We start from the raw sequence: 27,027 nt of genomic DNA, 5'->3' as shown, positions 1-27,027 counted from the left end.
TACATCATTTATATTATTTCATTTATATAGTTTTATAAGAACCAGAGGCTTACTAGCAAAGAAATACTGCAAGAGTATCATTTGTTGCTTATTTAACTGTTTTACAAAAGAACAAATAACTAGTTATATGTCAATTATATCTCGATAAAACTGGGGAAATTTTTTAAAGAAATAAAAACTATCACAGGAACAGACATTAATTCCTAAATCTGCCTATCCTTCACTGAATTGTTGAAATCCTACATAAAAAACAAGACACTGTGATAACACATTAGTTATCAGTCAAGCATCCATTTAATGGGAGCAGGGTGAGGGCAAGAGAGAAGGGGGAACTTCATAGATACAAAAAATAATTACAATAATCTGTAACCTCTTGCAATTCTTGGTTTGCAGACTTCATAGGATCAGTGTCAGGGACTAATCTCGCCCATGCCTTCATCTTACCAGTAAAGAAACTGGTATCCAGAAAGAAGATCTGTATATTATATAAAACCTTTACCATTATTAACACACTATTTTATATTAATGTAAGCATCATGTACATTTGCTATTCTTGATCACTTAGAAGCACATTATACATATTATTTTAAAAATCTAAATAATATATATATATCCATATTTGGACAAGTATTTTTGCTTAGTTATTAGAAGTTAGGGGAGTTCTCAGTTATTGACTAATTATAAATAATACAACTATATAAATATCTTTGAGGAACAAGTTTTTTTCCACAATACCATTTGTTTAAAAAATGGTATTATTAGGTGAAAAAATAATATGAATTTTATAGTTCCCATTTTTGTGGTGCCATATCACACTGTTGAGAAAGACTGGACTCGCTGACATTCATTCACACAGTGGCAGTGGGTAAATGGGTAGGCTACCCTTAAGTGTCACCAACTATTTTGGCATTTTGTTTATTTTTTGCTTCTTTAATAGATGTGAATTTGTACTTCCATTTGTTTTCCTCTGCATTTAAGAAATACGTGGGTGAGCAAAATTCTTTTCTTGTAAAGTTTCTTGTAAAAACTAAAACTGAGTCTTTGCTTCATAAATACTGGCTGTTTTTATTGATCAACCATTCACACAGAGAAGGGTCTAATTAATGTATTCAACTTTAGTATTTTCTGGATATTATACTTGATAGATTTATCATGATCAGCCTGTTGCTTTGCTTTTCTCAGTATTGCTGGTTTCAAGTACTTTTTAAACAATTTTAATGAAACCACCAAAATATAGATACATTATTATTGTTACAGAAGTTTTTTTAAAGCACAGACAAGATAAATTCTTTTGGTGTATGTTCTTTTAATAAGGATGTTTTATTCCATATTTGACTTTAGTGCATATATTCTGAATTACCAGTTTCAGGTTTTTCCATATAACAAATTTTCCCCAGAATAATTATTATGTTTCCATTCCCAATGACATTATTTCACCCAAACAGGTATTTGTTACACGCATATAAAGTTGACTCTATTCTAAACTATGTGTCCTATTTAACTGTTTGCGGAGGAGGGGGGATCATAAATTTCAGACAACTTTCACTTTCTAATATCTTAGAAACAGGTAAGGTAATCCCACATATGTCCTTTTTACCCGTTAGAACCATGTCCGATTACTTTTCCACACCTATTTGACTATAATTATGTCAAGTTTTATAAAGTATAAGCATCACTCACTGTTGACATGATGCATTAAGGGTTAGACTATATAAAATAACTGCCAGGGACATGCTGTAATGCAAGGGCTATTGTAAGACAGGCACTTATAATCCCAACACATTTTGGAGTCTGATAGCCCAGAATTTAAATCCCCGATACACATTACTAGCTGTGTGACCTTAAGCAAATTACATAATCTCTCTGAGCTTAACTTTAACATCTATAAAATGTGAATGCTATCATCTCTCTCTAAAAGTTCTTATTAGAATTAAATGAGATATTTATCTGACTAATAAATAAGCATACACTATGTCATTCTAAGCATACACTATGTCTTCTAAGCACTTTGCAAATATTAATTCATTTAGTTCTCATAATAATTCAACAACAATCACCTCTATTTTACAGATAAACTGAAAAAAAAAAAAAGAGATTAGGTAACTTTTTTTTTTTAAATCCTCACCTGAGGACATTCTTCCATTTTTTGGTCAGATAGAGTGGGAGGGAGGGAGAGGAAGGGAGAGAGAGAGAGAGAAACACTGACGTGAAAGGGACACATTCAGTGGCTGCCACCCGCATGACCAACCAGGACCAGGAACAAACTGCAACTGAGGTACGTGCCCTTAGCGGGAACTGAACCCGGGTCTCTCTGGACCGCAGGCCGATGCTCCAACCGCTGAGCCAAACTGGCCAGGGAGAGATTAAGTAACTTTTACTTGCCTCAGGTCACATTGCTAGTAAGTGGCAAAACCAGGATGTGAATCCAGGCAGTCTGTCCTTAAAGTCCATGCTCTAAAGCACCACACTAAAGTGCCTCTCCAAATACCAAAAGCCCATGCCTGGCACTCAGCATGGTATGGCTGATAATAAAACATAGTGTCCAGTCTCGCATAGGAACAGGCAGCACCCTAGAGGCCCAAAGACAGCTGAGGGCCACAGTGTTAATTCAGATGACATATAAAACAGAAAGTGCTTCTATATTAAATTTACATAGTATAGAAATCTCTAAAAATACAAATTACTGCTACCCCTTTAGGAATTTTTAAAAATCACTAATGAATTATTTTAAATCACTCTCCCAGCACTGAGAACCTGGATTTTCTCTTAGTATTGTTAAATAAATCTTGCAAGTAATTAGCAGTTAATATTTTAGCCCTATCCACATTTAGTACTTGATTTCATTTATAAACTAGAGGTGCTAATTTTTAAAAGAAAGTACTCAGTGTACTTTAGGGTATAGTTTCAAAAGAAAATTAAATGTACCACATTTACTTTTTTTTTAAGCAGTATTTTTTTCTGATTAATAAGGTAATACATGTTCATTGTAGAAAACTTAGAAATACAGGGGTATAGAGAAGAAAAAGAATCATCAGTGATTCAACATCATGTTTACTTTTCAATGTAGCTTGGGACATTTAATTTTCAGATGATGACAGCTTCTTTCTTTCAATTCTGAAAACAGATGAAATTTCATGAACTAAAGTAATTATTGTCAAGGTGTTTCAAGAAAGAGATGTTGTTCAAATAGTTGAGAAATATTAGCTCCACTTATCAGTTTTAAATAAAACTGCTTGCTCCACTTCTTATGCTTACTGTAAACTAAGTTCAGTCAACAGATATAACTGACTGAATTCAACTGAAATGTTTTTTAAAAACAAAACAATTTAAACACATTTTGATAAAATGAGAGTCATATGTTTAGAAAATGACTGCTTATTAATGACAAACTTAGGAATTAAAATTCATTCTTATCCATAGCACAGTTAAGGCTAAATCACTCCATTGATATCACTCAAGCATAACATGTTTTAGCTTGGTTCCAGATATGCTAACAAATAGGAACAGAAAATTTACTTTTGTACTTCTAAATACAGAGCCAAGACTATTTAGAGCAGTGGTTCTCAACCTTCCTAATGCCACAACCCTTTAATACAGTTCCTCATGTTGTGGTGACACCCAACAATAAAATTATTTTTGTTGCTACTTCATAACTGTAATTTTGCTACTGTTATGTCTTTAGGCGGCTCCTGTGAAAGGGTCATTCGACCCCCAAAGGGGTCACAACACACAGGTTGAGAGCCACTGATTTAGATGAACACCTATTCAAAGGTCATTTACACTGTCAGGATATTAACATCAATAGTCCCCAAAGGTCAATGGCAAAATCCAAGTCTTTGTATCAGCTAATCAAAGGCAAGGAAAATAGTGATAAAAAGTAGTAAAGTAAATTGCCCTTCTCCCCTCCTCCTACATATTGACAGTCTTAAGAAATCTTCCTGGGTTTTCTACCATAAATAAACCTAAAGGCTTATTTAATGTGATTTCATTTGCCCTAATGTATAGGGCATCCAAGATTCTTTATGCACCTTCAATTTTCTAAACTCATAACAATACTTAATATTTAAAATGGTCCTTTATCTTTTGTGTCCTTTTAAATCTGTTAATCAGATCAGTGAGCTCACAAATCAATTTAGTAAAAGCATTCTAACCCTATGATAATTCAGTATTCGCATCAGTTTGAGAAGTAACTCTTACAACACATTCAGCTACCACATCTTATTTGATTTAATGTTAATCAAGCTAGCATTGGTTTTTATTATCTGCTCAAATGGTTTCTAAGCAAGTTGCTGATTTGCTATTTGAAGAATAAGCAGGCTTGTTATTCTGCAGATATTCCTATTAATGGTGTATGTGCAGTGTTTATGCCCATTTTATTGCAGTGTTTAAGCACTAAGAATATCTTCATCATATTTCATGAATAGTGGTGAAACAAAGCAAGAATTCTTTAGCTGAATTTTATAAAACCTAGAGTTCCCATAAACTTCACATATGTCTGGGTACCCATGGCTGATTAGCACACTACATTATACTGTACTATGTCAAGGTAACGGGTAGATTCCTGCCAAATATTGGCCAATGAACATTATTTTACATGGGCCACATTCTATACCCCTTCACACCACAGCATCACCAGCATCACCACTTAAATCCTCGTCAGCTTGCTGCCCCAAACCTCAAGCTCTCATTTCCAGCCACATAGCCCCTGGTATAAGAGGCACAACTAGCTTAGAAATTAGTCCACCAAAGTATGCAGATCAAATTTGGGATCTGATCTGAAATGTGTGGGATTAGATTTTTATTCACATTAGATGCTGCCTTACCAATCCTGACTCCATTTTGCAACTTTCCACATTAATAAAATTTCCTTTAATTTGAACCAGCAACTTAAGGAAAAGGATAACTAGGAAACCTTGCACTACTCAGAGTGCACCAAACCCTGCAGGAAACAAGCAGACTTGTGCCTGCTAGAAAATGTAGTCAGGACCAGCTCCTGAACATAACTGCTTTTGAGTCTAAAGAAACACAGCTTGATTCCCTGAGGGCAGAATGAAAATAAAATCATAGACATTTGTCATGAAAAGATCCTTTGAAATGACCTAGTCCAACCCCCTTATTTTCTTGATGAACTGTAGTAAGGAATTAGTTTAAATTACTGCAATCCAAATATTCAAGTATCTGCTATGTTCTGAGTATTAGCTCATGGATTAGATTTTGTAAAGAGATTCCTTTAATACATACATGAAATATTCCTGTTTATGATCTACAGTTCAATTTTGAGTCTATAAAATGAACTGAAAAGCTGTATGGATTACAAATAAGAGCAGAATCTGAACCTTAGAACCACTTAGTGGAATTAAATACTTTGAAGCACTATGCTAATCACTTAACCTCTTATTTAAAAAGCTAAGGGTCACCCGGCTGGTGTGGCTCAGTGGTTGAGTGTTGACCCATGCACCAAGAGGACGCTGGTTTGATTCCCGGTCAGGACACATGCCCAGGTTGTGAGCCCGATCCCCAGTGAGAGGCATGCAGGAGGTGGCCAATCCATGTTCTTTCTCATCGATGTTTCTCTCTCTCTCTCCCTCTCTTCCTTCCTCTCTCTCTAAAATTATCAATAAAGAAAAAAAAGCTAAGAGATTGTTCTTACTTCACAGGTCTTTCCAACTCCGGTAACATAATAAAGCAGACTTCTTTGTTAAAAAGTAGCAGAGCCCTGGCCAGTGTGGCTCAGTTGGTTGGAGTATCCTCCCGTACACCAAAGGGTCACAGGTTCGATTTAATTCCTGGTCAGGGCACATACCCAGGTTGCGGGTTCAAAGCCTGGTTGGGGCACATACAGGAGGCAGTCGAGTGATGTTTCTCTCTTTCTCCTTCTTCTTCTTCTCCCTCCCTCTCTCTAAAATCAATTAAATACATTTAAAAAATAAAGTAGCATTGAGTAGTTTGAAAGTTCACACTTGGACACTAGGAAATTGGACTAAAATGAAAAGTGTTTACTTTGCCTTAATTTTATGGTAGATTAAAGCAAAATTATTCATGCACAGACATAATATTAAAATCTTCTGAATAAAATTTCTGAAAGAATACATAAGAGACTATCCATAATGAACATCTCGTGTGAGTGGGTCAAGGGGGAGCAACAGAGGTAGACAGGGGTATTTCTGTTGCCTTCTAAATGACCTAATTTTTTCATGGGCATGTATAATTGTTTTAAAAACCCCAATTAAAAAAACTGACAAGGATTTAAATCATGGAAGGCAATATAATATAGCAGAAAGTACAATGAAATAGAAAAGATTTCTAGGGTGATTCTGTCTAGCTCTGAGACCTTGGGAAGCATATCTGAGTTATAACATTCTAGCTTTCTTATGAAAACAAGAGTGAGACTGCTCACTATGTCACCATCCCACTGGACTCAATTGTATATAAACTGGTCTTAGGTTACTTTTCTCTCATTTAGTCATTCAGTGCATACATCAAACATTGAAAGAATAGCAGAAACTAAATAAAAGAGAGTGCAAATTCATTCCCTATAATGAAAATAATTTAAAGCCCAAAACCAAACTATCCAAGTTTTGCAAATATTTTATTTACTGAAGAAAAAGAGAGGAGAGATAAAAAATAAACTTAGTGAAAACCCCAAATCTACTACTGAGAAAAATAAATTACATATATATATATAATCTTGACCTGAATGTTTTATTAGAATGCTTTCCAAACATATGCCAGTAAAGTAATTAAGTAACAAAAAATTATTCTCAATCACATAAATTACAGCTCTGCTGGGGTTAGAATATAGTATTCTGCTTCTTAATTGATTGATGGGTCATATACATTGTCTCTAAATACTAACTCAATTATTGATCTCCCTAATGATGGATCTGAATGCCTAAAATTATTCTTTGTAGCTTAACATTCATCTTATATCAGAGAAAAGTAAAGTTTGCTACTATATTTTTCTTCCCAGCTTTAAGTAACCAATAACAGGGTCATGTGGCTATCAAAGCAATTTTCTCATAATTTATTATTGATATGTAAGTCTCTAGTGTCGTTTTCTCCCATTTCACATCTCTTGAATATATTGTTAAATATTAAAACTTAAAGTCTTCTTAAGCATTTAATAAGGTATTACCAATTTTTGAGCTTTAAAATAATGCCCTTTTCCTTACACCTAAATTCCTTATTTATTTACAGAATAAAATGAATAAAAGAGTGGAAAACAACATGTTTTTTTCCTCCATAATTCTAAGTTTAGATAAATGCCACAAATAAAGTATGTCTTTTAATTTACCTATAAGCACCAAACAGTCACTGATTTTTTTTAGGTACACCTACAAGAGGCAGACAGAAAACCTCACCTCTCTACCCCTGATCTTTATTCCTTTACCCCACAGATTCAAACTGATCTGAGATGCTTGACTACACCACTGATGGCTCTAGAGGAAGATGCAAACCATGTGACTACCTCCAGGGAATCTTGAACAGAGCAGCTTCCAGCTAGCCCCTTAGGGCAAGTGCCAGGACCACTGCCTATTAATTGAGAGAATGTGCAAGGATAGAAACCTCTTTCTTCCTTCTAAATATGTATTTAAATACCCTACTTATGCAAGCAAGGTCCACAAAAGAAGAGCATGATTAGGAATCTCCTTTTGAGTCTGGTCTCCACAAATAGTTTTTTCCATTGTTTGCAGTTAGACTTTTTAACCCAGAAGCTAAAGAGTGAATCATTCTGTTTTTTATTTATTTGTTCTTTATTTCACACTTAACATTAAGTGTCTAGATTTTACCCTTCTCTAACTTTTTCATTTTTGGGAGGAAGACAGTACTTACTATTTGCTTGCTGAGCCTTGGAAGCAGATTAATCTAGCTCTGCCCTTTGTAGCAGTGTGACCCAGGGTAACTTACTTATCTCTCTGCATTTCAATTCCTTTCACTAAAATCAGGACTATCACTACTCCTACCACTAATTTCACAGGGCTGCTGTGAGGAATAACAAGATAGAACATGACTAACAAGCAGTATGCATAAAGGTCCTGCCCCTCTAGAAAATACAGTCATAGTTCTAGCACTTTCTAACTGTGTTAATGAAACTCTCTAGGTCTCCATTTTCTCATCTGTAAAACCAAAGAAAATAACACAAAGCTCCTGGTATGTAGCGAAGACTAGAAATAATTTATGTAAAGCAGTTGGCACAGTATCTCAACAAATGTTAGTCTTAACTTACAAATATTAGCTCCCTTCCTTCCAACTTGAAGTTGTGTTGCTGAATATCTCTAAGTTGGTTGCTTTTCACTCCACCATTTCGATTTTTCCTGTACTGTGGGCTCCGGGAAGCAGGGCTGCCTTTCTGCTGGTGCCTTCCCTTCAAGTTTGAAGTAGATGCCAACTGATTAAACACATACAGAGAGGCGAGAGAGGCTATAGCAGCATCAGCGAGCACTGTAAATTCTGGTTAATGCTATAATAGGGTTTAGGTGCTTCTTAAGTGCAATAATGTAAGATATACTCCAGCTTTAAATACATTAATGAGAGATAGGAACCTATAGACAGTAAACACTAAAATACTTGACAAGAGAACAAATAAGACAATACAAAAGGCACTAAAAACAGCCCCATGTATGCTAATAAAATCTACAGAAACAAGGACTGAAAAGCAAAAGGGAAAAGTTATACATGTAGCCATAATTTAGTGGTAAGTTTGGACTGGGTGCTCAAAAGCAGGTTTGAATATTCTGATTTTTTTTTTTTTCTTTTTTTAAGCTCTTTAAAAATAATCTTTAACTCTCAAGACAATGCTTATCTGTGGCTCTGGAATTTTGCAATTCTTAAATTCTAACAAGCAACTCTTCTAATTTGTTAGTCATTACTATAACAAAGTAAGTCTCTATCCTCATGAACTATCACAATTCATCTAAGCATTGTGACTTTAGAACTTTATCATGGTTTTAAACTTGCTATATTGATGTTACATGGATTCCCAAAGAACATATTCTTTGCCCACATTCATTCACCAAAAGTACCTAAGCAAAACCTCAATAATCTGTCATTGTGGCATATAGCAGTATAATGCCTAGCAGCAAAGTCCACTCACAGAAGCTCTCCGCCACAAATGAAGATCTATTCTAGACAGTCTAGGTGATTCTTAAGCACATGACTTCAGTCATATACAAATCCTGCAAAGCAATTCATCATCTTTTAATATCTTGGCCCTTGGCAGAGAGAAAAAGATAAAAAAAAAAATTTTCTTTATACCTCTCTGGATCACTCAAGAAGTAACCCTGTTAGACATTATCTCTTCTCTTCCACTGCTGCTAAGCATGCACTTTCCTCTCTACTCAGCCAAATCTTTCCTTGAGACACCATGGTGATGTGTCTTTGTTATGCCGTTTTCCTCGCCATGATTCTAACTCAAGCCATTCAAACCTTAGATTGTCAAAACCCATTAAATTTCACTAGAACCCACACCAAGGTCTCCCAATTTTCACCTTCAGTGTTCATTATTTATTGCTTTAAGTGTATTTATCTTAGCTTCCTAATAATACTAAATTATTAGGCAGAACTTTGTCAAGTTATTTTACTCATGTGCATCAAATACCAAAGCAGGATCATTAAAAAAAAAAAAAAAAAAAAACTGTTAGAAAAGAGTCATGAAATATAAATAACAAAACAAATAAATTCTAAAATTAGTATGTCTGACAGAACAAATATTCAGAGTCAATATAAAGCATGTTTTTGCTTCCATACCATTAACAGTCTTATGTGCATATACTTGGATTGATCTTCAACATATCATCACTATCTATTAAGTAAAATAAAGCAATGGAACAATGGGCAGAGTATGTATATCATTTAATATAGATACACAATCTGTACAAAAAAGAGAAATATAGCCCTGACCAGTTTGGCTCAGCAGTTAGAGCATCAGCCTGTGGACTGAAGGGTCAAGGGCACATACCTGGGTTGCAGACTCAATCCCTAGCCCAGGTCAAGGCAGCCTGGGGAGGCAGCCAATCAATGTTTCTCTCTCTTCCTCCCTCGCTCCCTTCCACGCTATCTAAATATCAATGGAAAAATATCCTTGGGTGAGGATTAACAAAAAATAAAAAGAGAGATATATATACACATGCTTATTTGTGTATATTCACAGAAACTAATCTCTGAAAAGATAAAAAGAAACTGGTAACAGAATTTAACACTAAAAAATTGGCTGATTGGGCAGTGAATGGGGAAGAAACGTACTTTTTCACCCATACCACTTTGTGCTATTTAAATGGTATACTAATACATGTATTTAATAGATAATATTATCTATTAATATTTAATAGAATATTAAATATTTAAATAGAATAAAATAATTACTTAAAGAGCTTGTCTGTTGAAAATATTTTTAGATATGTGCATTTTAGTGAATTAAGAATTAAAATGTTCCACTGTGCATATGATTCATTATGATAAAGACTTACACTCATCTAACCATTTCTTGGGTAACTAAGGTGGTTCTATATGCTAGCCCCTTTACAATTTTATACTTAGATACATTTTTATCTTAAAAAGTGATCTATAATCAATCATGACTTCTATATTAAATTTGTTATCATTAACTTTTTTAGTAAAGACAGCATGAAAACATGAGAAGGATAGTGATTGTTAAACTAGAAACACATGGAATTGAATCCTCCACCTGCTAGTTGAGTTGACCCTCAGCTAATCATTTAATCTATCAGAACAGCAATTTTTCTCTTAAAGGCAGAGGCCAGGGCCAATACCAGCCTGTCACACATTTTTTTTGTAAAGTTTTATTGGGACAAGCTATGCCCATTTACTTGCATATTGTCTATGGCTGCTTTCACAGTAGAATGTCAGACTTCACTAGTTTTGACAGAGGCCATATACCCTGCAAAGCTGAAAATATTCATTCTCTGGCACTTCACAAAAGTTTATTTCCCCTTGCCAAAGAGCAGAATGCAGACGGACCACATCTATGTTTAAATTTTTTGTAAGCATTAAGAATGAAAAGGTCCACTCAGCGCAGGCAGGTCAAAACTATTTTCAGAATAACATGAAGAAATTATTTATCTTTTTCATCTAATTTTCCCCAAGTGCACAGTGGAGTGTTCCAGAGGCTACGTGATGTGTGATGTCACAACAGACTACATGCAGAAGCAAATATGAGATATAGCTGTTCTCCCTTGAGACATTAAAGAGATTAGAGAAAACTGTTACTCTTCAGACTAAATGTTTTTTCTTTTTTTTAAAATATACTTTTATTGATTTTTTAGAGAGAGAGAAAGGGAAAGATAGAAACATCAATGCAAGAGAGAAACATCCATCTGCTGCCTCCTGCACGCCCCCTACTGGGGATCGAGCCCACAACCCAGGCATGTGCTCTCACCAGGAATCAAACCTGGACCTCTCAGTCCATGGGAACACACTCAATCCACTGAGCCACACTGGCTAGACAGTACTTTTTTCTTTTAGAGAATTGTTATTTTAGTTAAAAATGGGCTGTGTTAACATAAAATGCATTTATTGTTGTTATATTTTTAGTTTTCTCTGTTTTAATTCTTAGGAGTAAATATTGACAAGTTTAACCCACTTAAATAAAAGCTCCCTTGAGTTCTCAATAGTGTTTATAGGTGTTTTGTGACCAAAAAGTTTGAGAATCCGCTATACTACAGCTCTAATACATTAGAATGGCATGATTAACTGGCCTATCAGAACCTGGCAGGGTTTGGATAAACACAGAGTAGAGAAAGTCTACCAGGACATCAATAACACCACCACCATCCAGCAGGCTGTTGAAGGAGAGAAATTTAATTTTAAGCTAATTAAGCTAATTAGAAGCTCTCTGGAGTACTTGTAAAAACTTTTTACTCAAATCTTTGCAATAAGAAAGACAACTTTTCCTTTCAGTACCATACAGGGGAAATGCCCATCCACGGATTACTACTGCCTCCATTACCCACGGTGACCACACCACCCCAGAACACTACAGCAAATGCACAGGGGTATGGTGGGATGTTTTTATTCGGGGGGTGGGGGGGGTAAACAAACCAACATTTGTCAGAGACTACGCAAACTACCAGCTCAAAGTAGTACCAGTTTCAACATTAAACTGTACTACATTACCTGCAATAAAGACAAATCTTTGTGAAACCAGATTTTCAGTGGTGACTACAACATAGAGTAAAATCAATATGGATAGGAAATAAAGAGCAGAGGTGTCCAATCTGATTCCAAGGTTTGAGAAGTTGTACAGTGCCCAACAGGCATATATGTCCTAATAATAAGCAACTGTGGTTATTTAAGAATAAAATAAATCTGCTTTGACTGGTGTGGCTTAGTTAGTTGGAGAGGTGTGCTCCATACACCAAAAGGTGGCAGGTTTGATTCCCAGTCAGGGCACATACCCAGGTTGTGGGTTCGATCCCCAGTCAGAGCAAGTGCGGGAGGCAGCCAATTGATGTTTTTCTCTCACATTGATGTTTCTTTCTCCCTCTCTCCCTCCCCCTCTCTAAAATCAATTTAAATAATAAAATAAATTTTATTCTTTCAATCTATGTGCATTTGTTCAAACAGATACTACCTACATTGTAGGTATATTAACACTTACTAATTTTCTATAAAATGTTCTCTGACCTGGTTTCAACATCTCACCTGTTCCTTCACTAATTAATGAGTAGATTAAAATGTTTAGCATTTGTTCATTTTATATTTGCATCAGAGTCCCAATTTTACCTTTTCGTAAATTATACTTACATTGAAGTTGTTCTTTTCCAGTGTATCTAGGAATAACGTTATTTCAAAAAGCTAAATTTTAAAGATTTCACTAACTCATTATCAAGCACTATGGAGGGATAGATGGACAGGAATACATAAAGGATAAAGAGAGACGTCATATACACTCTTGTGTTCAAATAAAGGACATATCTATGTGTTAGGATCAAATTATACCATCTCATAATTCTATGTGGTTTTAAGCATTTACCAATTTCTAATAAATATATCAATCCTTTGTAATCAGAAAAGTATGCTCTAGGTTTTTTTTTTAATATTTGGGATGATTCATGAACACACTCTTCAAAAAAAGCAGAATGAAAGCTTTAAAAAGTAAATGAACAGTATTAAATTAAATTCCTTCCAAGAAAACATCTTAGTTGTTTTGCTTTTTTTTTTTTTTTTCTTTATTGATTTTAGAGACAGAGGAAGGGAGAGGGAGAGAGAGATAGAAACATGGATGAGACAGAACATCAACAGGCCGCCTCCTGCATGCCCCTCACTGGGGATTTAGCCCACAACCTGGGCATGTGCCCTGACCAGGAATCGAACTGGCAGGCAACCTCTTGGTGCATGGGTCGATGCTCAACCACTGAGCCACACTGGCCAGGCCATTTTAGTATTTTTTATTAAACTAAGGACAAAAGAATAAATGGACACATCTAAACAATTAGCAACTTTTTTTTTTTTTTTTTTTATCCTCACCCGAGGACATTTTTCCATTTTTTGTTCAGGTAGAGTGAGAGGGAGAGAGAGGAACAGAGAGAGAGAGAGAAACATCGATATGAAAGGGACACATCGAGTGGCTGCCACCCACACAACCGACCAGGGCCGGGGACAAACTGCAACCGAGGTACGTGCCCTTAGCGGGAACCGAACCCGGGTCTCTCAGGACCGCAGGCCGATGCTCTAACCGCTGAGCCAAACCGGCCAGGGCCAATTAGCAACTTTTAATGTCAGTAAAACAAAAATATAGATGACAATGTATTTTACCTTCAACCTTCCACTTATTTTTACTATTATTTTTCATTCAATGTCAAACAGTCTTATCTAGATCATTCTTGCTTCAAGCTCTAGAGCAATAAATGTGTTTATGAAGCTAAAAGAAAATTCTGGAAGTGTTGGTGGTCTGTAAGCAGCTTCCATTTTTCATCTGACAAATGTGAATGCTGGGTCACTGTCACCTATGCCGTCTTTTATTACCCAGAGTAGCTACCTCATCTTACTACTACAGATACTTCGTCTAATACTACTTAGAACTCTCCTTTACATGTGAAATAGCAAACTTAGACTACCACACTTGTACTGAATCTTACATCAAAGAAACCTCTTCATAACATATGTATTGGAGACCAAAATCAAACTTATGAAAATACCTGGTATAAAAATGGATGAATTTTGTGTATCAGCTATTAATAAATAGTTTATATAAAATATAGTATTTTAATATATATACAATATCAAATGATCTGAAGGAGAAAAAATAAAACTATTCACAATGCTCTTCCTGCATTATCACTTAATTTTGAAAAGTTGATCAGTTTCATTCATAATATACTGAATAGTATAGAGTGTCATGACAACCTAGAAAGAAATTTGTGGAACAGGCTTTAAATGATTTGTTTGTCTAGTCATCCATTTATCCATTACACGAATTATCTCATTTAATCTTCAAAACAGCCTATATAAAGTGGACATAATTATTATTACCTATATTAATATTATTCCTATTCGGTTTAGAAAAAAACACAGAACAGAAACATAGGATATAGCAAGTAGACTATGTACACAAAGAGCATGACTAGAATAGGAGTAAGAATAAAGCCCTAAACTTCTGTCATTCATTTCCAAAGCAGCAGTCTGTTGAGTGGTAGATTCTGGCTTAACAGTAATCCTTATAATAACGTGTATTGCATCACTTTCCTGAAAAAGTGACATGTACAAAAAGTTCTAATTCCTGAATGCAAGATTTACAACCCTAAATCCTTCTATCTGCTCATCTGCCTTATCCTACCTAGTGTCACCCTAGCCGCAGCTCCATGTTGGCTGGCTCCTCAGTAACTTCAGCTGTTTCTGAAAATACATGATTTTTTCAAGGAGTTACAGGATATATTGCATTATTCCTTAAAAGAGATCAGAAATACAAGCTGCCAATGTCCCAACTGAAGGCTTCTCCATGATGTACTCAGAAGAATTAAAAGAGCTCTGAAATTTGGAAAGCTTAGTTTACAGAAAATAAAGAACAAATACAGAATTCTTTGCCCTATCGCAGCTATAGAACAAACACTGAGCCATGATTAAATGTACAAGTGCTATCCCTCAAATGAAAAATTTTCTGGTTTGAAATGTACAAACAAGTATTTTATTGAGTTTTCACTTGGTGTGTTTAGCACCGTGTGCTTCTAAGGGATGAGGGAGTGGGGGAGGGAGGCCTTGCCTATAGCATCCTTTATTAACTTACCTTGTTGAAATCACAAAACATGATTAAAATGATCAAGGAATAACGTAAGACAATAAATATTCAATTTAATACCTGACCATAATTGTGTGTTCCAAATTTATGTGTCCTAAATTTTTAGAGATTGGGTAAAAGAAAGGCTCCAGAGATAAAGTTGAAGAGTAAAAACATGTAATCCCATTTTTCTATTTTCACATCCTGAATTTTTAAGGGATACCACATGTCTTGTTTTGTCCCTTAGAAACTCTAGTTGAGTGTGACATTTCTTTTCAGTAGAGACATTAAGGCCTAGAAATATTACTTATTCAAGGGTTCAACAAGCCATTAGCAGAAGAAAGTTATTTATTTCAGAGATGTGAACCATAATTTAATATAAAGCTTAATTTCTACATTTTGACATTAAAAATAAGAAACAAAGGCGGGGAGGAGGCATGCCACACTGAAACTGATAATAATACTTTATTTAAAAAATTTTTTTCTTTATTCATTTGAGAGAGAGAGGAAGGGAGAGGGAGAGAGAGCTAGAAACATGAATGAGAGAGAACATCAATTGGCTGCCTCCTGCATGCCCCCCACTGGGGATCAGGCCCACAACCTGGGCATGTGCCCTGACCTGGAATTGAACTGGCGACATCCTGGTGCATGGGTCGACGCTCAACCACTGAGCAACACTGGCCAAGCGAAATTGATAATAATACTTTAAGACCACTGTAACAAAACTCACAATACTTCAACTAATAGTGCAATTTTCTCTTTCATTGAAACTTACCTTCAACACAATCTTTTATTTTTAATGTCAGCTCACAGAAAAATACTTTAGCCAATTGTCTTCAATTATACATACTAGACGATTCTTTGTTTTCTTACATTCTCAATACCAGATAACACTCTGTAAATGATACTGGTCACTTTCAGTAGTACATCATAATCCTTCCAATATTGTCCAACGATATTAACTGCCTAGAGGGAACATTAGAAAGGCCTCCTTCTTCCTATGAGGCATGCTAAGATCTCAGAATGTGTTGAGGCTATTTATACTCACAAGAATTGCAATTCATAGGCCAACAATGGGGAACAAAGCCCCACAGGGTAGTGTATGCTTTCTACTAGAAAATATTTTAACTAAAATTACCATCATAAAGAGTCCAACTGCTCAACCGTAAAACTTGAACAAACCAATCAAAATAATAATACTGAGAAAAAACTCAGGTAAAACTGATAAAACATAATATTTTAAAGAATCATCTTTTAAGATAAGAATGACAAAAAGAATGTTTTTATTTTAATGAAATAACTCTATATTTTGTTTTATAGATGACTTACATAAAAATTTTATTTCTTGCCCTGGTCAGTTTGGCTCAGCGGTTGGAGCATTGGCCTGTGGACCAGAGAGTCCTGGGTTTGGTTCCTGCTAGGGGCATGTACCAAACCAAAAAAAAATTTTTTTTATTTTTCAATTACAGCTGACGTACAATATGAGTTTCAGGCATACAGCAAAGTGAAATTTATTTAATTTTTGAAGTTAACATAATCCCTCTCTCCAGACATGTTCTTTAGCCTTCCATACCCTTTAGGAGAGTGATATCAAATCCCTTGGATTGGTAAATAAAGGAGGTATTTTCTGCCTACAATGAAACCAAATATGCCCTGGCCAGTTTGGCTCAGCAGTTGGAGCACTGGCCCATGGACTGAAGAGTCTCGAGTTCGATTCTGTTCAAGGTCATGTACATCAATGTTTCTCTCTCTCTCTCTCCCTCTCTCCCCTCTTCCTACTCTATCTGAAAATCAATGGAAAAATATCTTTGGGTGAGGATTTAAAAAAACAAAAACAAAGACAATATGCTCCTGGTGGTAGAACAAGAAAGAAGGAAAGATACATACACATTTTAATGCGTGTACACACACACACACACACACACACACACACACACACACACACACAGAAAAACAAAATATAAGACCTTTTAGGGAAAAAATAAATGCAAAAAAAAAAATCTAGAGTGATTCCATAAGTCCCACAAGGTCTAATAAATAGTTAACGGGGGATTATTCATGCTTCTGGATATAAGGTCTAGTGAACAAAGAGAGCTTTGTTTCCAGCTTAGTTTTAGTCTTCTTGAAGGAAATACAATGACACTCACCCAACCTCTGTAGTAGATTTAAAAAACAAGGTATACCTCTTACTGTAAGGTGTTTAAAATCCTTTTTGAAAACACAATATATCCTTAAAACATTTTATTTTAAAATATAAAAAAATACTGATACTGAGGAATGTAAGTTTTTATTGTATACTTTTTAGACCACTAACAGAACAAATAAAATATAAAATATAATGGTGATAACCTCTTTCTGGTTAAGAAAAAAAAATTAGAAAGAAAAAAGTTACAAAACTACATGGAAAGCAGTTGTTTAACTATCGATCACCTCTGGCTGAACCGGTCTTTCAATTTAACATTCTCTTCTATGCATGTTTGTCCAAATACAAAGCAGAGTGACTGGTATATAAAACACACTTAAAAACTACAGACAGTATCATTTAGTTTTATCATAGGCTCTTTTAAATGTTTGTCTCCTCCCTTCCAAGATGCAACAGTTTTCATTTTGCAGCTATTTGTAATAAATATAGCAAAAACTCTACATTGTGTCTTCATTTTCACTCCCACTGAAAACTCAACTACCATCTGAAATTCACCAATCCACTGAAACTGCTTGTTGTGTTCACCATGTCTATATAGCTGTCTAATCTACTAGTCTTCTTAGTATGGATTTTATATGACCTCCATGGCAGACAGAACTGATTAATCTTGAAACTTTAATAAAAACTCTGGTTTTGGTGACACCAATTCTCCTGGTTCTCATCTCTCATTGACCTTTCTTAGCCTCCTTTATATATTCCTCTTTTCTACCCGTCCTGTAAATGTTGATGCTAAGACTCTCTTCTCACTTTTCACACAATTCTCAAGTATATTCAAGTGACAAAATACATAGCACTTTTGATATATCTTCCATCAGATAAACTAGCAGAAAATGACTACATATCTTATACACCTATGGATAAAAAGAAGCTATAAAACTATAACGCATGATTAGATAAATCCAAATTGTTCCATTAATATTATTTTATGGACTGCCCATCGGCTAGCTTTTGTTAACAGAGCAGTGGCAAAAAAAAAAAAAGCCCCACCTGTGCCAAGTAAATTTATGAGTAAAATAGAAAAAAATGATCACTAGTGACATTCTCCTAAAAACTGGGAGATGATTCCCTCTACCTTTCCCACTGTAAGTATCTGTTTACAACTCTGCTTACCCTTTCCCTGCCTGTCATCTTTGCACCTCTGGAATAAAACACACATGAATGGGCTATAACAAGGAGAACACAGAAAAAAGAAGGATGAGAAGAAAAGTGAGCAATGAAGAGAAAGGAGAGGGTGAGGGAAAAAAGGAAAGAGAAGTTTTAAAGTGCTTAAACATGAAAATTTTCCTACACCAACATATTTTATCTTGTTGCTCAAAAATCACTTTTTGCTCTTAAAAGCAAAAAGACAGAGCATTTCTTGAATACGTACATTAGGTAGTGTAAGAACATAAAAAAGAACCTTAGGCTTAAGAGCGAGAAAATACTACATAAAATAACACAAAAGCAGTCAAAATAATACAATTCCAATTGTGTGTGTACACGTGTGTGGAAGACATACAAGGGTAATTAGAATATTTGAAAGTATATGAGGCAACTTGGAGGCAACCAAGAGCAGGGCAGGTTTTCCCATGAAGAAGAGACAGCTAATTAATTTTAAAAATGCACTAGCAAGTTGGTTATTAGTGTTGAGCAATATTTGTATTAACCCAACTATTGTACACCTGATACCTAGAAAGACTCAATGGTGCAAGCTGTTATTGGGGGGAATCAATTATTTTGCTAAAAATGGCATTCAAAGACTAAAAGTGTATAGACTGAAAAATTCTGCAGTAATCAAATGTGGGCTGGAACTGGAATAAATTAGAAAATGAATACCTCTAAAAGAAAGACACTCCATGATTGGAAAAATTTATTTCTAAATCACTGGTTTGTTTTTAAGCATGTATTTCAAGGATTTTTCAAGTTCAACATACTTTAGAAACATATATATATATATATATATATATATATATATATATATATTTTTTATCCTCACCCGAGGATATTTTTCCATTTTTTTGTACAGATAGAGTGGGAGGGAGAGAGAGGAAGAGAGAGAGAGAGAGAGAGAAACATCGACGTGAGGTGACACATAGAGTGGCTGCCACCGGCACGACCAACCAGGGCCGGGGACAAACTGCAACCGAAGTACGTGCCCTTAGCGGGAATCGAACCCGGGTCTCTCCGGACCACAGGCCAACGCTCTAACCGCTGAGCCAAACTGGCCAGGACAGAAACATATATTTTTTTAAATCCTCACCCAAGGATATCTTTCTACTCATCTTCAGATAGAGTAGGAGGGAGGGAGAGAGAGGAAGAGACAGGGAGAGAGAGAAACATCGACATGAGAGGGACACATCAACTGGTTGCCTCCCACACAACCCCAACCAGGGTGGGGACCAAACCACTACGGAGGTACGTGCCCTTGACTGGAATCCAACCCAGAAACTCTTTGGTCCATGGGCCAACGCTCTAACCGCTGTGCCAAACTGGCTAGGACAACCATAATTTTTTTATATTTGATATTATTGCCATAACTGTTTAGGACAAAGCCAAAGTTTTCCTTCCTACTTAATATATTCTCAAGGATATGAATAACCAAACAAATCACTATAGAGAAAAAATACATACATGAATAAATTTACTTTATCTTCTTGGACCTGCCTGGTCAAATTTAGTGTGTGTGTGTGTGTGTGTGTAAAATAATTTTCCTAAAATTATCCTGAGCATCATCTCATATCAAACACTGAGAACTCTAAAGTCCACCAGCAAATGATTTAGCTTTGCTATTAATATAGAGAGAAATTATAGCCCAAAAAATTATATGCTATTAACCCAACAGGTGAAACCTATTCATCAATATATTCATTTGTTCCCACTATTAGAATTATTCTAGCTACATAAAATATTCCATGTGGACAAAAAAATATATATATATATATTCCATGTGGTCCATCATACTTTTAACCTATTGAACAAAAGTAAATATATGCTAGTATATTATAGTTTATACATAGAATACTATTCTTTAAAATATATCCTCTTTTATTTGTATCTAATGGCATCAAAAAAGACCATTTCTAAAAATAGTAACTTGTGAATACAATCTGTTTAGTACTGGGCAGCAAATTTTCCTTTCCACTGGTCACTAAACTGATATGTACAAAAAATAGTAAACAGAAAAAACAATTAAACTTAAAGAAAATTTTTTTTTGCTTTTTCTCAACTTAATTATAAACTAGCAACATAAATCATCTCATTTAATTCTCATTATAATCCTCTAAGATAATAACTGCTATTCAATAATAACAAAATAACAAAAGTCCAGCTCAGGAAAAACTTAACACATTTTCCGAAGGCAAATAATTTGTAACGAATGGTACTGATCCCAAATCTTATAATTCTAAATGCCCTTCTCCACAGTGCCACTCTGTCCATCCAAACTGACTTAACCACTGAGATCCTCTTTCAACATCCATCAAGACGCTCTATTACTACTCAGCAGATATAAGTGGAAAAAGTCATTACACTTAATAAAGTTTTATTATAGCAAATGCCAACAGTTCAAATGCAATCGTTGGTTTAAATTTTTCTAACTGTTAATGTGTTTAAAATATTTTTTCAAAATTATTAACATTTAGGGGAGTGGAGGAGGGCAAAATGAGTAAAGGGGTCAAACATATGGTAACAGATGGAAAGTAGACTTTTGGTGGTGACCATACAATAAAGTAAACAGGTATCGAATTCTAATGTATGCCTAAAATTTATGTACTGTTATTCAACAATATTACCTAAATAAAAATATAATTAACATTTCTACACTACAAAAAAAAGTTCCAGATTCAATCATGACTATACGACCTAAAAATAATTCCATCACATTGCTCAGAATTATTTACATTGGGTTGGCTAAAGTTAGGGAGACTTTTGGGATCTAAATTAAATGTGAAGGTATATAAACTGTATATAAAATAAACTGATTACTACATTTGATTTTTAAACATTACTTTTTACTATTAAAATACGAATTGCTCCTCCTTCTATCATTATTTTATATCTACATTTCCTCTTCATCCCTCAAATTCCTGTCACATCATCACACATTTAGGATCAGCTCAGTTAACCCATCAGTGAGCAGTTGTAATGATGAACACTAAGCATGGAGAGCCATACTAAGAATGGTATAAAGATCCTTGTGCTACAGCAATTCCATATTTAACCATTCAGATTCATCAACATTAAAAGCCACAACTTTAACCATTTAGAAAGTTGAGGGGAAATGCGAAACCTAATTATGTCCTTGGAACATATGCATTAGTCAGACCAAATCAAAGTCAATGAAAGAAAAAATTCCTCTTCATCAATCAGAACATCTATAAACAGAATCACACTTTTACACATCAGACATACTGGCACCTTTCTAAAAGCATCATTGTCCTTTCCAGATAAACTTTGATATACACAACACCTACTACATTATATTTAAACACACTTCTTAAATAAATACTAAAAGATTTTAAATGCACTAAAGAAGAAAAAATATTTTAAGGAAGCTCATGGTGATTGGGGGGGGGGGGGGGGTCTGCCATTATCTGATTTGAAAAAAGAAACCCAAATTTTCATAAATTAGGTTTGGTTAATGAGGAGATTCCACAACCACTTCATCAAAACTTTGAGGCATAAAGGTTGCAGAGAAGACTGCTAATTGAATCTCTGGTGGGTACACAGAAATTAAGAAAGTAAAGGTTCCAAATAAGCAAGAGTTGACAGCCAAAATTTTGGCAAACTACCCAAAAGAGCTAACCTTAGAGCTACCATTAAAGGCTTCAAGAGCTCTTACCTACAGCCAGGAGCTGTGACCCTTAGCTTATGGCAAATTCATGGATAGTTTCAAAAAAAAAAATAGCATAAAGATTGCATACCCTGCTTTTCGGAAATGAAACAATCACTATCAACTTATGATTCCAATTAAGTCTATGCTGTGTTCAGAGGAAAGTGAGGTATTTGATATTGAGGGTTTTCTTTTTTGATTCTGGTTTGATTAATCTAAACCTCCATGCTTGTTTAATATCAAGGACTGTCTTTGATGTTTAAAAGTTTAGCACTGTTTAGAAGTAATTCATAGTCCTAGTTTGACAATTATCAAGGATGTGTTGACTGACTTTTATGGGGCATTAATCCTATAAATATTGTCACCATTTGAATTCACTTGACTGATTTTAAGGTTATGACATATAATACTGTAAGGATAGAAAATAACAATAAAAAAATAAAATGTTTCAATTCTAAATAGTAAGTAATAAGGAGTTTACACATAGGCAATACTGATAATCATCTTTCTAGTCCAATCTTTAATATTCCACAAAAATTTTGAAATATGGTATTTAATAAAATGTGATTCAGAAATCTACTGTAGTACATCTAAACAATTAACATTATTAGAAAATAAATAAATAAGCTGCTTCCTCCACCTACCTCTTCCCCAAAGATAGTTGTGGTCAGGCAAAGAAAACAACAACAACAAAACCAAGAGTACAGTAAACACTTACCTTTTGTTGACTGGCTTTTCATCCTTTTCATAGGGTCGGACAAACCATTTCCCAATCCTAACAAAGTTCTTATCCATCAGGCACCTATAATTACATAAAGAATTACTTTTACAATTTCAATAACAAATTAGGAAGTCATTGCATCGATAATCACAAATGACACACACCAGTGGAAATAGAAACATCAGCAATTAAACTGTCAAAATGTTTCCTTATCACTTAAGAGTTTTACGTTATATATATATACTAAAAGAGCTTTCTGCCTTAAAACACAGGTTTTTATTATGTATTATTCTTGCCCACATAAAAATATTAAGCAAACTTAATTGGTAGATGTATTCCTGAAACGTCTTGCACTTCTGAATTACTTAAAATCCAATCACATTTCTGCATTACTTCAATTCTTGTGTGTCATCAGGAATGCTGGGAATGTGAGCAGTATTTCTCAAGAGCACCTCAGAGATATTCTTTCAAGTCACTGATGCCCATTTTACAAGTTTTAATGTACACTACTTCTTGCTTAGCATATGATAGACAATCCTTAGCAAGGATCTCAGTTAAAAAACAAAACAAAACATTGCAGAGCCTATTCTACTTTAGGTATTTTCCTTTGTAGGAATGGTAAAGCACTTGGTGATGGCTTTTCAAGAAGACAAAGAACTACAGTCATTTCTTCAATAACAAATATTTGCTGTCCTCATAACTAAGTTGTGTCCTGCTTCTATGTCCATGACATTTTGAATACATTGTGTTTCAATGTCAAATCACAGGGAAATCTTTCTGAAGACATGTTAAATGGTAATTGAACTCAACCAAAAATGCACACAATTAGATTAAAGTGACAACAATATAGACAGCCTTAACCAAGTTCACTCTCATGCAGGCAAATGACAACTATGTCATAACTGCCATCTAGCCAATTATGAAATGTCATCATTTGTAAGAAGTATCCCTGATTTTAAAAATATAAAATTGTGGGAGAAAATATACATTTTCAAATTGATGAAGTACAGTAATCTCTAATATTATTCTGAGATATATCAGATTTTACCAGAAAATCTGCCAGAAAGCTTAATGTAATTCTTCTATACAAAGTTCTACCTACCAGTAAAAGAGCTGTGTAGCAATTCTTTATCCAAGATTCAGGCAATTCTGCATGTGGCTTGTGCCTCTGTAATTTCCACACCATCAAGGAGATGGAAACAATTCAAGAATTCACCCAATTCATGACAGGTTAGATAGGTTTAGTAAGTGGCCAATAGATTCTGTTGGCCACAATGTATCTCCCAATAGGCAGAGCCAATTTGGAGCACCACTGCCTGAAAAATTCACTGGTTTCAACTGGTTTTATTTTGAAAATGAACTTCTACAACAATCTTCCTTGCTCACAGTGAAATAATTCATTTTGAAAGTAATGCAATCTGTTTTCCTAAGATTATAAATTAACTTGCTTTCTAGGGTTAAAGACTATGTGACTCCCTTAAGGTTAGGATAGGAAATATGGAATACCCAATAAAATGAAAGTACTCAAGAAGCAAAATTGAATAAGTATTATCTCCACAATTTATTCACTAAGAGACTTAACTGTATATATTTTTTAAGCTAGACTACATACACAGGTATTTTCAATGAAAAACTCTAGTGTTTGATACCAGGTTCCTTCCTCCAATAATACTACCAATAACTACTACTACAATCACTACTACTACCACTAGACAATATTTGATTACCAGGTCCAGTATATCATTTAATTATTGAAATAATTATATGAGATAAATGTTGCAATGTAAATTTTTATACATAAAGAAGCTGAGGCACAGTGAGAATGTCACCCAGACAAGGTCACACAGCTAACTGACATCAGAGCTGGGATTAAGCCCAGGTATATCTGATCAGTCAGAACATTGAACTAGTAACATATACTGACTTTCATGCTGCCACATTTCCTCAATTATTTCATTTTTAAAACCCAGATGCATCTTGTAATTGATGGGTCTATTTAATGTTTCTTTATGCTCCAAAAGCTGTTATAAACTGAAGATATATCTTAAAATCAATAGTGCTTAGAATGAAAGCAATAGGGTATGTAACAGGTACAGAATCACATTGAACATTAGACATTACCGCCCTGACCAGGTTGCTCAGTTTGATGGGGCTTCACCCCATGCACCAAAAGGTTGCTGGTTCGATTCCCAGTGAGGGCACATACCCCTGGTGCAGGTTTGATCCCTAGTTGGGGCACGTATGGGAGGCAACTGATCAATGTGAGGATGTTTCTCTCTCACATCAATGTTTCTCTTTCTCTGTTATACAGAGAGAGGGAAAAGAGAGGGAGGGAGGGAGGGAGGGAGGGAGGGAGGGAGGGAGGGAGAGAGAGACTGACTGACTCACAGGTACCCTAAGAGAACCTGGTCTTTTGAGGTTTGGAAAGAAATGAGAGAGAAGTAAGTGTGTCTTTGCAAAGGAAGACAGTTCTACTATCTGATTGATACTTGGACTACGTAGCTCAATAGTATACTGAGGTAGTAAGCCTTTGGTTCTCAATCATTTGGGAGTCATGATTCTATGAGTTTAAAAAAATCTGCCCTGGCCAGTTTGGCTCAGCAGTTGGAGCGTCGGCCGGTGGACCAGAGAGTCCTGGGTTTGGTTCCTGCTAGGAGCACATACCAAAAAAAAAAAAAAACTAATGAAAGTTATTAAAGAATCTTTCTCCTGAAAAATGCGTGGAAGAGCAAAATATCACATACAATTCCACAGAATTGGTGAACTCCCTGAAGTAGATCCTAGATTAAGAACTTATGTACTAAATACCACCATTAATCGCTAGTAAACCTCCTTTGGGCCTGGAATCCCTCTCCCGTCCCACTCTATCCCTTCCTCATCTAATTTAATTCTATTCATCTTTCCTGTCCCAGATCAGCCTGCTCAGTACTCTAACATCTACAAATCAGCACTTTCACACCTGAGTTGTAATAATTCATTTCTATGGCTCTTTTCTGCCAAGAAACTAGAAGCAATTTGGGGAAAGACATAGTATCTATCTTATTCACTAACAATATTCAAGTGCCTATTATGTAATATGCTTTATGTTTTGCTCTGTACTAGTAGGTGCTCTGAGAAATGAATAAATATCTGAGAAATATCTGAGAAATGAATGTTATACACCAAAGAGTATTTTCCTATTCACTATGTAATATCGTTCTTCTTTTTGTAACCACTAATCATGGACAACCTCATATTACTATTTTCACTTTCTTGTGTTTATGTGTTCTCGCTAGTGAGACACTCACTGTTTAAGGGGGGGGGGGATCTATATACTGCACTTCTTTATAGCCCATCAACTCTCACTGCAGACTAAAAATCATAGTAGATATTCAACGTGTGGGGAATCACACTGATGTTAAAAATGTTTTGAAAGACTAGCACTACTGCCCATATGCTTTAAATATACTTGGAGCGAATACAGTAAAGCTTTTTAAAAGAAATAAAAGATAACTAAAGAATATCAGAAGTATAATTTCCCTTGTGTATATCCTATCAATCTATTGTTTTTTGAGTGAAAAAAATTATATTTAACTTAATAAATATGTAAACCTAGCAAACACACTCCATCTGCTAAAAAAAAATTGCTTTAAATCAACATCATAAATAGTGCTAAGACTATATATCAGTTAACCCTGGTTGTCCATGCAGTAATCCCAGTCATTATTACTGAGATTTTCAAAATTACTTTACTATTAAGATAATTCTGAAAAGTAGCAGAATATTATTTTGCAAGATCACTATGTGACTCCAGATTTATAAAATGTTCTTCAAACAACAGTCCTAGAAAAGCACTTCTCTTTAGAAATAATTTCCAGATCCCTACTGCCTCCCAAAAATCAGTTTCAAGAAAAAGAAAAATAGCTGCTGGCAAATGAAAATATAAGGGATGGGTGGGTGGGTGAGTGGGGATACGTGCGTGCGTGTGTGTGTGTGTGTATGATATGTCACATGGCTCTAAATAATTGACTACATAAACAACTTGACTCCAAAATTGGCAAGCCCCAATCTCTAATCCGAAA

General features: G+C 35.0%; 1 protein-coding gene across 8 annotated transcripts in view; it reads right to left on the bottom strand.

Moving 5' to 3' along the window:
• Positions 1-27,027, bottom strand: part of MED13L (mediator complex subunit 13L) — a 284,126-nt gene that overhangs the window by 101,630 nt on the left and 155,469 nt on the right. For 6 of the 8 annotated variants that reach the window (XM_036276858.1, XM_036276859.1, XM_036276860.1 and 3 more), the window contains one exon: positions 22,964-23,047. In XM_036276858.1, the coding sequence (XP_036132751.1) occupies positions 22,964-23,047 (84 nt within the window). Of the gene's footprint in view, positions 1-8,227; positions 8,246-22,963; positions 23,048-24,068; positions 24,135-27,027 lie in introns of those variants that run through there. The other 2 variants (XM_036276864.1, XM_036276865.1) reach the window with 2 other exon arrangements.

Source organism: Molossus molossus, unplaced genomic scaffold, assembly GCF_014108415.1.
Source record: "Molossus molossus isolate mMolMol1 unplaced genomic scaffold, mMolMol1.p scaffold_m16_p_22, whole genome shotgun sequence".
NCBI lineage: Eukaryota > Metazoa > Chordata > Mammalia > Chiroptera > Molossidae > Molossus > Molossus molossus.
This window is presented reverse-complemented; position numbering and strand designations above follow the sequence as displayed.